The sequence below is a fragment of the Hesperophylax consimilis genome, chromosome 10 (genome assembly GCF_061612785.1).
Source record: "Hesperophylax consimilis isolate HC1 chromosome 10, BYU_Hcon_1.0, whole genome shotgun sequence".
In the NCBI taxonomy this organism is placed as follows: Eukaryota; Metazoa; Arthropoda; class Insecta; order Trichoptera; family Limnephilidae; genus Hesperophylax; species Hesperophylax consimilis.
In genome coordinates, this window is record NC_142845.1 from 2,205,233 (window position 1) to 2,219,487 (window position 14,255).

At 32.7% G+C, this 14,255-nt stretch overlaps 1 protein-coding gene across 1 annotated transcript in view; it reads left to right on the top strand.

The window, feature by feature from the left end:
• Positions 1–13,976, top strand: part of LOC149420167 (gustatory and odorant receptor 22-like) — a 90,991-nt gene extending 77,015 nt beyond the window's left edge. The window contains exon 8 of the mRNA XM_089636021.1: positions 13,857–13,976. Within this exon, the coding sequence (XP_089492147.1) occupies positions 13,857–13,946 (90 nt within the window). The 3' untranslated portion in view covers positions 13,947–13,976. The remainder of the gene's footprint in view (positions 1–13,856) is intronic.
• Positions 13,977–14,255: the final 279 nt, after the last annotated feature.

A 14,255-nucleotide genomic window follows, 5' to 3' on the forward strand; every position in this document is an offset into this window, starting at 1 on the left:
TAAGGACGGGTTGTTTCGGAGAATTTGAACAATTCGTCAAATTTCAACGTTCATTTTCAAGTTCTGTGAAAGATTTTTTAAAGTTCTGTTTTAATTTCAGTTTTGTCAAGCAACTAGCCTAGCCTATATAATAACAGAACTTGAATAGGACTTTCACAGAACCCGGAAATGAACGTTGAAATTTTATGAATTGTTCAAATTCTCCGAAACAACCCGTCCTAAGGCTAAACCAGTCCGTAACTCGTAAACTCAGCTTCAGACCAATTAACAATTTATCAAGAACAACGCTTTATTTCTGCTTAGGGCAAAGCACTACGAAGTAATACTAAATCATGTGTTTTTAGTTTGAAAAACTGATCGCTTAGAAATATTTAGATGCTTTAATTAAATACTGCGAGTAGAACACATCTTGGCTTTGAAAGAGTCTTTTTAAAAGCCCAGAAAAAATATAGTATAAGGCCTATAAACACCGGTTCAAATTTCAAAATGTCCCGCATGCGAAACCATTATTGATTTTGATTTTATTGTATAATGTAGCAAATTAATTTCTTTAGAAAATGATCTTAAAACATTTAAATACATTTGTACCTGAAAAAAAAACACTCTTTTGGCTATGATTTATTTTTGCACAAATCAAAACAGGCGGCTGGTGTTAAGCGGGAATTTAAACCTTATCGCCATTTACATATAGTTGGATTGTTAGCGGCCCAATTCCAAATATAACGCGACGTGGTGCATCCCCATAAGCCTGCAATATGAAACACATTCAATCTAATTACTAAGAAGAAGTATCTGGCAGATAAAGATGAAAATACTGAATGTATTCTGCATATATTTGTATATGATGGAGATACGTACCAAAGTTTTTACATTGCGTTTTTACTCACGATTTTGATTCAATTTTTCGGTTATGTTTTATAGAATATTGGAAAGTTACATATTTTAAAATACAATTTTTTTAACTTACAATATATAATCAGTTTAAAACAAATTTCAAACCTACATATAATATTTAAATAATTATTTAGATCAAAGGGTAGTGTGTTTTTAATTATGGACAGTTAGGAGTACACAGTCCCAGAATTGAAGATGTCAACTAAAAAATCCACCATTATTGCCCTCTATTCGTATTCCGGACAATTAGGAGTACACCGTCAAAGAACTGAAGATTTCCACTGAAGAATCCACCATTATTGACCTCTATCCGTATTCTGGACAATTAGGAGTACAGTTTTAGGACTGAAGATTTCCACCGAAGAATCCACCTTTATTGACCTCTATCCGTATTCTGGACAATTAGGAGTACACAATCTTAGAACTGAAGATTTCCACCGAAGAATCCACCATTATTGCCCTGTATTCGTATTCCGGACAATTAGGAGTACACAGTCAAAGAACTGAAGATTTCCACTGAAGAATCCACCATTATTGACCTCTATCCGTATTCTGGACAATTAGGAGTACACAATCTTAGAACTGAAGATTTCCACCGAAGAATCCACCATTATTGACCTCCATCCGTATTCTGGACAGTTAGGAGTACACAGTCTTAGAACTGAAGATTTCCACCGAAGAATCCACCATTATTGACCTCTATCCGTATTCTGTACAATTAGGAGTACACAATCTTAGAACTGAAGATTTCCACCGAAGAATCCACCATTATTGACCTCTATCCATATTCTGGACAATTAGGAGTACACAGTCTTAGAACTGAAGATTTCCACCGAAGAATCCACCATTATTGACCTCTATCCGTATTCTGGACAATTAGGAGTACACAATCTTAGAACTGAAGATTTCCACCGAAGAATCCACCATTATTGACCTCCATCCGTATTCTGGACAGTTAGGAGTACACAGTCTTAGAACTGAAGATTTCCACCGAAGAATCCACCATTATTGACCTCTATCCGTATTCTGGACAGTTAGGAGTACACAGTCTTAGAACTGAAGATTTCCACCGAAGAATCCATCATTATTGACCTCTATCCGTATTCTGGACAATTAGGAGTACACAGTCTTAGAACTGAAGATTTCCACCGAAGAATCCACCATTATTGACCTCTATCCGTATTCTGGACAGTTAGGAGTACACAGTCTTAGAACTGAAGATTTCCACCGAAGAATCCACCATTATTGACCTCTATCCGTATTCTGGACAATTAGGAGTACACAGTCTTAGAACTGAAGATTTCCACCGAAGAATCCACCATTATTGACCTCTATCCGTATTCTGGACAATTAGGAGTACACAGTCTTAGAACTGAAGATTTCCACCGAAGAATCCACCATTATTGACCTCTATCCGTATTCTGGACAATTAGGAGTACACAGTCTTAGAACTGAAGATTTCCACCGAAGAATCCACCATTATTGACCTCTATCCGTATTCTGGACAATTAGGAGTACACAGTCTTAGAACTGAAGATTTCCACCGAAGAATCCACCATTATTGACCTCTATCCGTATTCTGGACAATTAGGAGTACACAGTCTTAGAACTGAAGATTTCCACCGAAGAATCCACCATTATTTCCCTCTATTCGTGTTCTGGACAGTTAGGAGTATACAGTCCCAGAATTTCTGCACTGATAAAAAATCTCGTTTTCCAGTAATTTGGTATTGGTAAAAAAATAAAATATTGGCGAATTTCGGCGAATATGCTTAAATACCTTATTTCAGGCAATAGTTTGCATGTCGTGATTATTTTAAATGTAATAATTTATTTGATAAGAGATAAAACATGAAGTATTCGTTAATATTTTATATAAAATAGAATCTAAACAAAAGTTGAACAAATTTCATTTCGTTCGATAAAATTTTCTTGTTAACAAAGTCAAGAAAATTTGTTAGTGAAAAGTTACATTACATAAAAAAGTACTCTGTAATCACGTAATTTACAAATGTACATTAATTAAATCTCGTGTTCATTATAATAGAAGAAGTTATAAGTTCTATATTATTTTACAAAATGAAACAAACACTAAGTTTTAAACCACTTTATTTACAATAAAAAATAAAGATTTACATTTAAAATAAAGTGGTTTAAAACTTAGTGTTTGTTTCATTTTGTATAATGTCAAGCCACAAAGTGTTTGCTTTATTCGATAATATATTATTTTAAACAAATTTCCAAATCTTGACATTTAATCTTAAATATTAGATAAATCTGGCTAATTTATTAAATTCTGCTCCACGATGTTGGGAAGAATTTTTGACCTAATTTAACCCGGGAAGACGACAAATAATTGAAAAGACATAAATATTAAAATAGAATCTAAACTAAATTTTTTAATTAGTTCTATTTGAATTTAAATTAGTTCTAATGCTGTTTAAATACGTCTATTTGAATTTTACTTTTGTTTTCTTGAATGAATGATTAAATGAAGTGAAATCTTGGAAATGGAAATTAACCTACTTCCTTGAAAGAGCTGGAACTCTTTGCGCTGTCGATAACAATGCATTTTATCAAATTTTGGTGGCAATCACGCATACACTCGCTGACATATAACGCATTTCTCTCAAATTGGATGACATTACAGCAATTAATATAGAATTGGTACTTCCCAATTGGTATTTGGCTCAGTTTTTAGCGCGGTTGTCTCTGGAGAGGAAAATTCAATCCTCAGTCGAACCAAAATAAATACATAAAATTATACACATTTAAATAGTCTAAAAACTTTGTTTTTACGGCGAAATTTTTTATTGGATATTTTTAAAGAATGGTAACCGAATAACTCATCAAAATAACAACTAAACACACTTTTAAAAAGTGATATAAAGTTATGAAAAGTGATGAAATAAATCTAGGTTAAATATGTCATGTAGGTTAGTTCACTTTTTAAAGGCGTGTTGAATTCTCGTTGCTTTGAGTTATCATGGAATCTTAAAGTAAATAATATGTCATTTCATTGATTCCGTCCACACAATTCCCGCACAACGCGCTGAGCCTTTCTCAATTATAAGTGAATAAATAAATACTTTAACACTAATGGGAAGGCCCGTATATTTTATTTTGCCATTTTGCTAGTTGGGAGCGGATCAGATTCGTGTGGAAGGAACCACTGAAGTACAGTGTTATTTTCTTTTGAAATTCGAGATAAATTGTTTTTTTGGTTCTGACATATTGGGCGGGATAGAGTTAGAACTCCTAGAATTAATCATACTTGAAATGTGTATTTTGTTTATCAACGTTCTCGTGAAATATCACATCGAGTATTCTGACTAAAGTGATATAAACATAATGTCATTGTGAAATATTTAAAAGTCTGCCATGAAATTGAATCATATTTTACGCTTGCTAAATAAAAATAATATTTTACCGAATTTTCTCTTTCAATAAAATAAACTATATCGGGAAAAATCCAGATAAACTCACTATAAACAACTCTGTCATTATTCCACATTCTAATCCTCCCCGATACTTAAGTATTTAAGCTCCAAAAAATATATGTTAATTTTTTAAGATAATATCTATACATCTGTTATGCCGAAAAGCTAATTATATGAAATTCCCTCGATAAAAAAAAACCGCAAAGTAAGCTCCGAAAATTATTTTAAAAACGTTTTGTTCTCTGATTTAATATGTTATAGGCATGAAAAAATCACAGTGTATCTTTGAATGCAACTAATGCATTTATCAAAAGAGTTTTCCTCTATTTCAAATGAGTCGTGTTTTAGTAAATATTTTCACCATTTTCGCTTAAGGCGATGCACTACGTCGTGTAATATTTTATATTGAGCCGCTATCAATAACAACCCTTACGTAGATGGCGATAAGTTTTAAATTCAGGCTTAACACCATCCGACTGTTTTGATTTATGCAGGAAAAAAACATGGCCGAAAACTGCCTTTTATTTTATTTTGTGGATGTTGAGGCATAAGTATTTAATTTTTTTTCGATCATTTTATATATAATTTAATTTGCCACATTATACAATAAAATCATAACCGAAAATGGGTTCGTAAGTAGGAGATTTTGAACTTTAAGCAGTTTTCATAGGCCATATACATTATTTTTTTCTGGGCTTATAAAAAGACTTATCTAAAAAATACTCGATTGTTTCAAAGGTCAAGATGCATTCTACTCGCAGTATTTAATTAAAGCATCTGAAACATTTCTAGGCAACCAAATTTTCAAACCAAAAACACATGATTTTGCATTAATACGTATGGCATCCCCTTAATTATTATTGTTTGTTTTTTTTTTATATTGGCGTGCTCCCTCTAACATTCATATTTACATATCTCCCTTTCAAACCGTCTTTGAATGCTTACTACGGAGCCTTAACTACTGCTCAACGGTTCTGTTGAACGACGCTTGGGTCTCACCCGAGCGTCGCGTGTTCGGCTGGCTAAGTCCTCCATCACAACACAAGCAACATTTTCGGCTTTCTGTGGTGGTAGTAGGAGATTTTCAATTTATCCGTGACCCGGGAATGTTTGTCTTTCTTTAAAAAAAAAAAAAAAAAAAAAGTTACAAATTTTCCAAAATAGAGCAATGAGAATTAAGTAGAAATAGATTTTCAAAGGTAAATAGATGCTGACAATCGAAACGATGATATTTATACTTAAAATAATGAACAAACTATTATCAAAATAGTTTTCAATTAAAATTATGTACAGCAAAGACATTCACGAACATAATGCAAAGGCGTTCAACAAAATAAGGCTACGAAAAAAGGATAAAGCCAATATACAAAATAATTTAGTGTACAAAGGAACACAATATTATAATGCGCTGCCGAAAACCACAATTCTGCACCAATTGATAGATTCAGGTTGGGTTTTTATCCTTGAGAATTACAAGGATAAAAAATGTATCTTTGTAATTAATAACAAATTTATAAACTTCACTGTACAAAAAAAAACATGAAATGCTCTACCATTTCAAGAATTTTCATGAACCATTTCTTATTTTTTTATATAAAAAGTGTCTGAGGTGGGCGCCGTGGTTTTGATTTGTATATAAATATACAGTTTTATACCGAGACTGTTGAAATTTTGCACACTTGACCTTCAAAACAAGAGGAAGGTCATGGTTTTCAGATTACAATTAGAAAAAACGGGGACAAGAACTAGTATTAAAAAAATATATTTGTAATATCTTAGTTTCAGATAAACGTGAACATTAATTTGGTTTTAAAAAATAAAACCAAATAGTTAGATTTTTTTAGAAAATCTCTTTGAAAAAGTTTAATATGATTTTTTTCTAAAATATCGTAAAGTTCAACTTTTAAATTTTCGCAGTGCCACGATGAAGCACGGTGTGACAATGTCAAGGTCTAAAATATATTGCTCATCTTATGTTATATCAATATATCGGTTGTTATTGATATTATTTGCGATGGGGTAGGTAAGAATTTGGATATTAAATATCGCCAGGGAGGTTGTGAGGAATATTCATACAAAAAATATATCTCATTTGAACAAGAATCATCGTTAATTGTATAATATATTATACATGTTGTCCAGAAACTAGTATACTAGAAACTAGAAAGCGGTAGGTACAAGGTATCTACATTAAATTTGGAGTCGTATCTCCGGTGTTTTCTCACAAACTCTCTGATTCAAGTCAGCGGCTTCCACAAAACTCTAGGACTTTTATTGTGATCGATTGACAATGACTCTGATATGCTAATTAGCAGGTTTCACACCTTGTTTTTTATCCTACTAATCTCCAAAACTGACGCCATCTATGGGTAACCTAGTAGACTACTCATAGTGTCATCTATGAATGAGCTCATATACTAATAAAAAAGATATTACAAAGTTGATTTTGTTGTATAACTTTTTTGATGTCCAACTTTTTTGAGCTGTCGTTTATGAGAAAATCGAGTCCGAAGTGAGAATTTTTTAGGTCAAATAAAATATGAATTTGACTAGTCCCAACTGTTCAGTATTACTTTGGCGTTTAAAATAGGATTATTTTGTGAGGCTGAAGGGAATGGAGATGGACAAAAAGAAAGCATATCTGGTCACCAAATACGGCTTTCGAGCATCTGTAATTTTTCGATCTTGGACTGTGGTTTTTCACCGAGATGCTATTGAGAGTGTTACATTATTTATAAATTACACATACTTACTAGTAAAATGCATTTGCGCACGCCGGGATTCGAACCCGCAACTCGATTCGTAGTCGCGGATCTTAACCGCTCCACCACGGAGGTCGTAAAGGAATTATTGTTAACTTAGGCATCCTCCTCGGCCACCTCCTGGCTAGAGCCCCACAAAACTTGATAAACCTACTTGATTCTGTGCAAAGTCCGTCTGATTGACATTCCATTGTCAGCATACCGATTGTCATCTCTAATGCACAGAAGCAATGTGGGAATGCTCAGTCCGTTATACAGATATTTTATTGGAGCCTGCCCTAAGGAGCTAGTATTGTTGATCCTCGGAGCGCGGTGCACATGCGTGAAAGTCGACGGATTCCAGCCAAACACCCGTAGACAGATCACTTCATCAGAACGGGCCGTTTGTTCGATTCGTTTTTGTGTAAGTCGGATCACATGTGAAACAAACTACCGGCATCTATTTTCCGACCCGCATTCAAAAAACATTTTCAACAGCCCCTTAAATAACCCGCCTCATAAAGCTACCCAACCGGATAACGACATAGGACCGCCGCCTTAACGCTGTACAAACAGGGGCGCTCTAGTGAGGCGTCATCAAATAGTTGATTTTTTGCGTAATTGTTTTGATTATTGTTTAAGTAAAGAAAGTACTTTTGATGATTGTGTTAGTAAAGAAAGTACTTTTGATGATTGTGTAAGTATATAAAGTACTTTTGTTGATTGTGTAAGTATAGAAAGTTGTTTTGATGATTGTGTTAGTATAGAAAGTCATTTTGATGATTGTGTAAGTAAAGAAATTATTTTTGATGATAGTGTTAGTATGAAAAGTCGTTTTGATGATTGTGTTAGTATAGAAAGTCGTTTTGATGATTAAGTAAGTATAGAAACTCGTGTTGATGATTGTGTAAGTATAGATAGTCGTTTTGATGATTGTGTAAGTATGGATAGTCGTTTCGATAAACGCGATTTAAAAAGTCGTTGATGCCCCAGAAATTCAATATAGTAACACTATTTTCATTTGCCGAGCTTTGTACGAGATCACACATTACATTTAACCTTTACAGTTCCCACACCCAGCCTGTCTCATCTCGCGACACTCCCTCCAGATGTCACGTGTTCTGGCAGAAGTCTGTCCGTGACACGTATTTTCCACGTGGAATAGAAATCAGGCCGTCGAATTCCCGTGTAATAGTACCGCAAGCTATTTGATACTACCAATATTCTCAGAAACACTCGGAGTAAATCTTGTGGCATTTCCCTCTGTCCTGGATTTAACTGTCTCTCTTTATTGCAAAAAAAAAGTATATGTTTTTGTAGATATTATAACGTTTTGTGGAAAAAATAATACCAGAAAGGTAATTAATTCCAAAGCATCTCAAAAACTTTTTATTTATTTATAAATGGACTTAAAGCAATAAATTATATTTTGAACATCAAATTATATTTTGTTGAATCGAAAAATTGTATACTTAATATTTTTTTTTTTTAAGTTTTGTGTTTATTATTATTTGTTTGACTACATTTTTTTTTTGAAAAATCACTACAAGGACAACAATTTCTCATAAATTAATGCTTTTTTAATTTTCAAAATTGGAACTGACTGCAGGCTCAGGATCAAAAATACTAATTCGATTGTGTACCTACCTGTAACTCTACAACATCAAATTTGAAATTTTAAAGTCAAGTTTTAATTCCACCGTTTGGTGTTTGATCTGTCTGTAAATTTATTTGTGCGTACTTTTTCCTGGTTCGAAAATTTGCTGCATCCACTTTATGATTCAAGCAAGGCTTACTTTGACTAGGTAACTAACTAACTTTGACTGCTTTATTATAGTACCTACTCGCTTGAAGAAAGTTTAAAATTAAATTGACATTGAAATAGTTACGTTTCTTTGGACAAATTGAATACTTCATTCAAATGTTGAATGTTATGATTTCGGAGAAATTTTTGTTTTTCGATTTATTAAATTCTAGCCGGCTTTGCTCAACTTTTCTCCAAAGTTCTCTATTTTCTATGAATATAATATGCCTGTATTATATACAGGGTTTTCCAATAAGAGGTGTTATTTGAATATTCAATCGTAAAAGATCAATGATTTCGTTGCTTGTGTCGCACGTAGCGCCATCTTGTTGAAAGTGAACGTTGTTCAGATCAATACCATCCGATTCCGGAAATAAAAAAAAATATTAATCATCTCTCGATAGCGATCCATTCACCGTAACTGTTGCTCCAGCCTCATTTTCGAAAAAGTAAGGTCCAGTGACTCCACCGGACCATAAACCGCACCAAACAGTCACTCGTTGAGGATAGAGAAGCTTTTCAACAATAACTCTTGGGTTTTCCGAGCCCCAGATGCGTCAATTTTGCTTGTTGACGAAGCCACCGAGGTGGAAATGGGCCTCATCACTCAAGATGATTTGCATTTGATTCACTCAAGTGAATTTTAATAATTTCAATGCGTTGTTGAAGCGTGTATCGTTCCATTTTTATCAATAACGTAGTTATATAAAATAATATTAATATACTTGTCAAATATCAAAAAATGACAGCTTCAAAAGTAACATCTACCAAAATAGCGGGCTATTCAAAATAACACCTCTTATTGGAAAACCTGTATATAAACCTTCCGGAAGAAATTCTCTAAAAGAAAGTGAAAACTCTAATCTGCAAAACCAAAACCCGTCGCGTAGTTTAAGAACTAAGCACACAAACAGACAGACGCTAATAGCGACTTTATTTCATATATCTATTTAGAGATCAACTGTTCACAGAACTTAGAATGACCACTCGAACGATTGGTGTCATATATATATTTACTATATTATTTAATTAAAACCATTCCTCAAAATATTAAAATGTAAACATATTTAACTGCTTACTGCGGTTTAAAGCCAATGAATCCACTTAGATTTAACCGTTTATCCCATATGTTTAGTTATTATGAACTTGACTCCCCTCCCCCTCGTTCAAACGGTACTGACGTGGGGAAGATAAATCACTTGCTGAAAGTCTTCCAATGCAATTATTTCTCCTCCATTTTACCAGTTTATTCAATTTAATGTACTTCCATTTATAGCGTTAGTTTTTTATTATTCTGTCCGTGAATATGCTTTTTGGAGGCTTATTTGAAATTTTACTCTTAGATGATATTTGTACAATCAAACATTGTCGACACCATTAGCGGTGCAAGTTCTTCGGCACCAGAGCCTCAGTGTTCGCGAGGTTTAAGTGGGACCTTTTTTCTACTTTCTGTTTCATGTTTCATTTAGATTTGTTTGTATTATCTATTTCTTTAATAAAAAAATATGTTTTCTTCTTTTTTCTGCTAAAATTCTAATTGATAGATAATCACTTTTTTATGGGCCTGAGGCCTAGAAGTCGAAAGGTGTTTGTTTAAACACAATCAGCCTAATTAAAGAACGTGGTGTAAAATTTAACAGTGAAAACTTGACATATTACCACGTGGTTTGTTTAGTTAAAACGGTCTTAAATCAGGTTCAAGGCCGGCTTTACCACACTAACGTGGTAAAGCCGGCGTGTGTGGGGGTGTAAGAAAAATGGGCGCGTAAGAATCTAGTTAGTAAGACTGAATAAATATTTATTTTAGACAAGGCTGCGTCTCAACTTATGTAATTAATGTAATGTTATAAATTGTAAGTGTTGTGAAATGTTATTGGATTCACTGTTTTTTACAATAAACGTTTCCTTGTTTTTGCATGTCATACAATTAGTGGTGTAAAACCGGGAATATTCCCCGACTAGAGACGTTTTGAGCTTTCAAAGTGAACTTGGGTAAAACTGATACAATCGTGTCTCACACAAGACACAATTCTGTACAGCAAACGGACTACCGTTTTTTACGGTTCGAATTCGTTCGCTACAAGGCATTTGAAGCTGATTGTTTTAAAGCTGTGAGATTATTTCTTTAATGAATTACGCAGTTCTTTTTTAAATTAATAACATATTTAATTAAAATGTATCTTTCACGTATACTTTTATAAAATTTATACATATCTTTAAAAAATTTAATTATTACTTAAATTAAAAAAAAGTCAAAGCAAAAAAATCAATAAACAAGAGTATTCGAAATTATCCCTAAGAGACAACTCTGTTTTAAAAAACATATTCAACTTTTTCAAGTTGTTTTTATTATTTTATACTTACTTTATTTATTTTAGAATTTGTCCATTTAAAGACATATTTAATGCATTGATAACTGGAAAACCAAGTAAGTTCGTTTTGTATAGGCCATTAAATGATGATGATTTTTTTTTGTTACGTAACTCCAACAAGTAAAAAAGAAAGTGTAACTCTTTCAAAATTCCAACGTTTTAAGGTCGATTTCAGGTAAATAAGTTAATAAGGTGAAGAAAAAATAATTATTCTTCTATGAAAAATATTGTTCTACGGGAAAAAAAAAATGGATTTTCTGAAAAATTTATTTACCTTTTTTACTTTTACCATCATGTAGTTCACATTCCGAAGTCAGTGCACTTTACCCACGGAAATCCTGTATGGATAATCTTATAAGAAAAACCTTCAAGGGAGAAAATTTTATTTTAGTAAATAATTTATATAACTGTACGAAAGTAGATATTATAATATATAAGATAACATATTGTACTGATAATCTAACAAGAAAAACCTTAAGTCATTTCGATAAAAGAAAGGTTTTAACTTTGTAAGAGAAACATCATTAAAATTCGAATTAAATTTTTAAATATGTATTAATTTGTTTGTTGACCAAATCTGAATAGCCAAGTTTCCCCCCCCCCTTCCTCTTACCCATCTCCTTCCCCTCCCCACAACCTCACAACATACTGCAATTGTGGTTGCTATAGTATCTGACTCTAAACTGTTTGGGAGCAGTAGAATCATTTCCTTTCTGATTGTAATTGTGTTTTTTTTTTTAAAGATATGTTTGTATATTTTTACTTTAAACGTACTTGGTGATGTCATTCCACTGAAGCGCCAAGATATTTACGATAAAAAAAAACATACCTCCGTACATCGATAAGAAAACATGTAAACTGTCGTTTAAGGCGAGACAGTACCCTAAAATAAAGCCAGAACCTTAACGACGTAAGTGAAGCGACCGTGCACAAAAATGTGCAACGCGCGACCCTTGTGCATTGGACAGACCTGCGGTTGAATTTGTCCTATCAAATTTATAAAATAAAGTAAGAATTTTAACGACATAATTGATGAACTCGTGTGAAAACAATTATCGGCGTAATAGACGGACCTTCGATCGAGTTTTTCCAGCAGTCCTAGAAAAACATATGTTTTTGGAGTTTATTTTAATTATTTCTGATAAATGTATTACTAAAATCTCAAATATTTCTAAGGGGTCCTTCGAGAAGTTACTTATTCATCCTCTAAAAAAATAAAATCTGGTCCTTACCGCTAATTTTATAGTTGAAAAAAGTTGTATAAAAGTTTCAAACCGTTTTACACAAAATATTTTAATGGTGAGGTCCTGTTTTTATTAATTCTAAACATAAATAACTTACATTCGCAAGGATCCCTCTAGAAACATTCGAGATTTTATTAATACCTTCATCAGAAAAAAATAAAATGTGATGGTCGAACAAACTCCCACTATAAGAGTTTTATGTCGCCTTAAAGCCAATGGATGTAACTATATTTCGTTATTTATCAAGGTTTTATACTAAAAAAAATCACAAAGTGGAATTTGTCCGATTTAAAAAAAAATACAGTAAACTTTGCAAACATGTATATAAAGTTTAATAGAACTAAAAACAACGATTAAAAATATATATTTATAATCACATTAATCTTTACTTTTTAATTTTTACTTACGAAAACTGCAAAAAACACTTGTTCGTTTTTCATTTGACAAATAATTTTTCAATCGCAATTAATCAGACTAAAATCATCCTAGAATAATATTATATCTATTTATTTGTTTTGAATCACTCTAACTGAATTAATAATAATGTATGTGTCACGATATTATACCTTACATTTATCGATAATTTAGGTACGGCACTGATAAATAACATTTTTGAAAGGTGAAAATTAAATTTCACTTTAGGATCTTATTTTTCATTTAGGTACCATGAAATAACTTTAAATAAACATAGAATTCAAAAACAAATGCATTGATATACATACTCGTATAACAGAATTTGTGTAAAGTGTCAGCTACACTACTCGCTCCGACGCTTCGACGAAGTCCTCGACGAAGTTAGCCGAAGTTCGAAGTGCGTGCCCACACACTCGTGCAACTTCGCGAGTAACTCAGTCCAACCAGTCAGTGATTGGTTTATTTATGCCGTGACGCTTCGAGTCCTTTGACTCGGGCGCATTTACCGACAACAATCGAAAGTCGGGCGAAACGAAGCGAAGTTGCCCGAAGCGAAGCGAAGTTCGTGCCCACACTATCGTATTCGGTCAACTTCGATCAACTTCGCGAGTAGTGTAGCTGGGCTATAAAAAACATTCACGGGAATTTTATTAATTCGGGAAAAATCTAGTTTTTATTTGTATACAAATGGGAGACATCTATTGAAAAATTGTCAAACGATTTGATGTGTAAAACAATTATCTCAGTGAATACCGCAGTTACAAAGATGTGGGAACTTCTGAAATATTTCCTAAAAATTTTTTAATGTTTCTCTTGAAATTGGTTACATTTTGGCCAGCGTAAGCTCGGGACTTTACAAATTGGCCAAAATGTGGCCAAAAAGGCCCCAGCGGTTAAAACCATTTAAACTGTATTATTTATTGATTGTTTTTTTTTTTTCATTTCAGGCAGTGACGACAATCGCCATTTACCTGATCGTGTTGCTGCAGTTCAAGATATCTCTTGTCAAGGACAGTCAAAACACTTCGGAAGCATAATACTTAAAATAATATATGATGTTTCATAAATATTATAAGAAAATAAATATATTTTAGACAAACAAATTAAATGTAATATTATTATCATTATTAATATTATCTGGCATTTTCACAATATTGTATTAGCTAAAACCTAGTTAACAACCACTATGTAAATTACAATCCCAACACAGGCGTTCCATACCTAGTGAGATGGGCAATACGTCACTATTGTAACAAAATGTAATATTAAAATAAAATAAATAAATAAAATAAATACATATTTTTAAGATAAACAAAATAATTTAAAACGAACTTTGCAACCAGAAA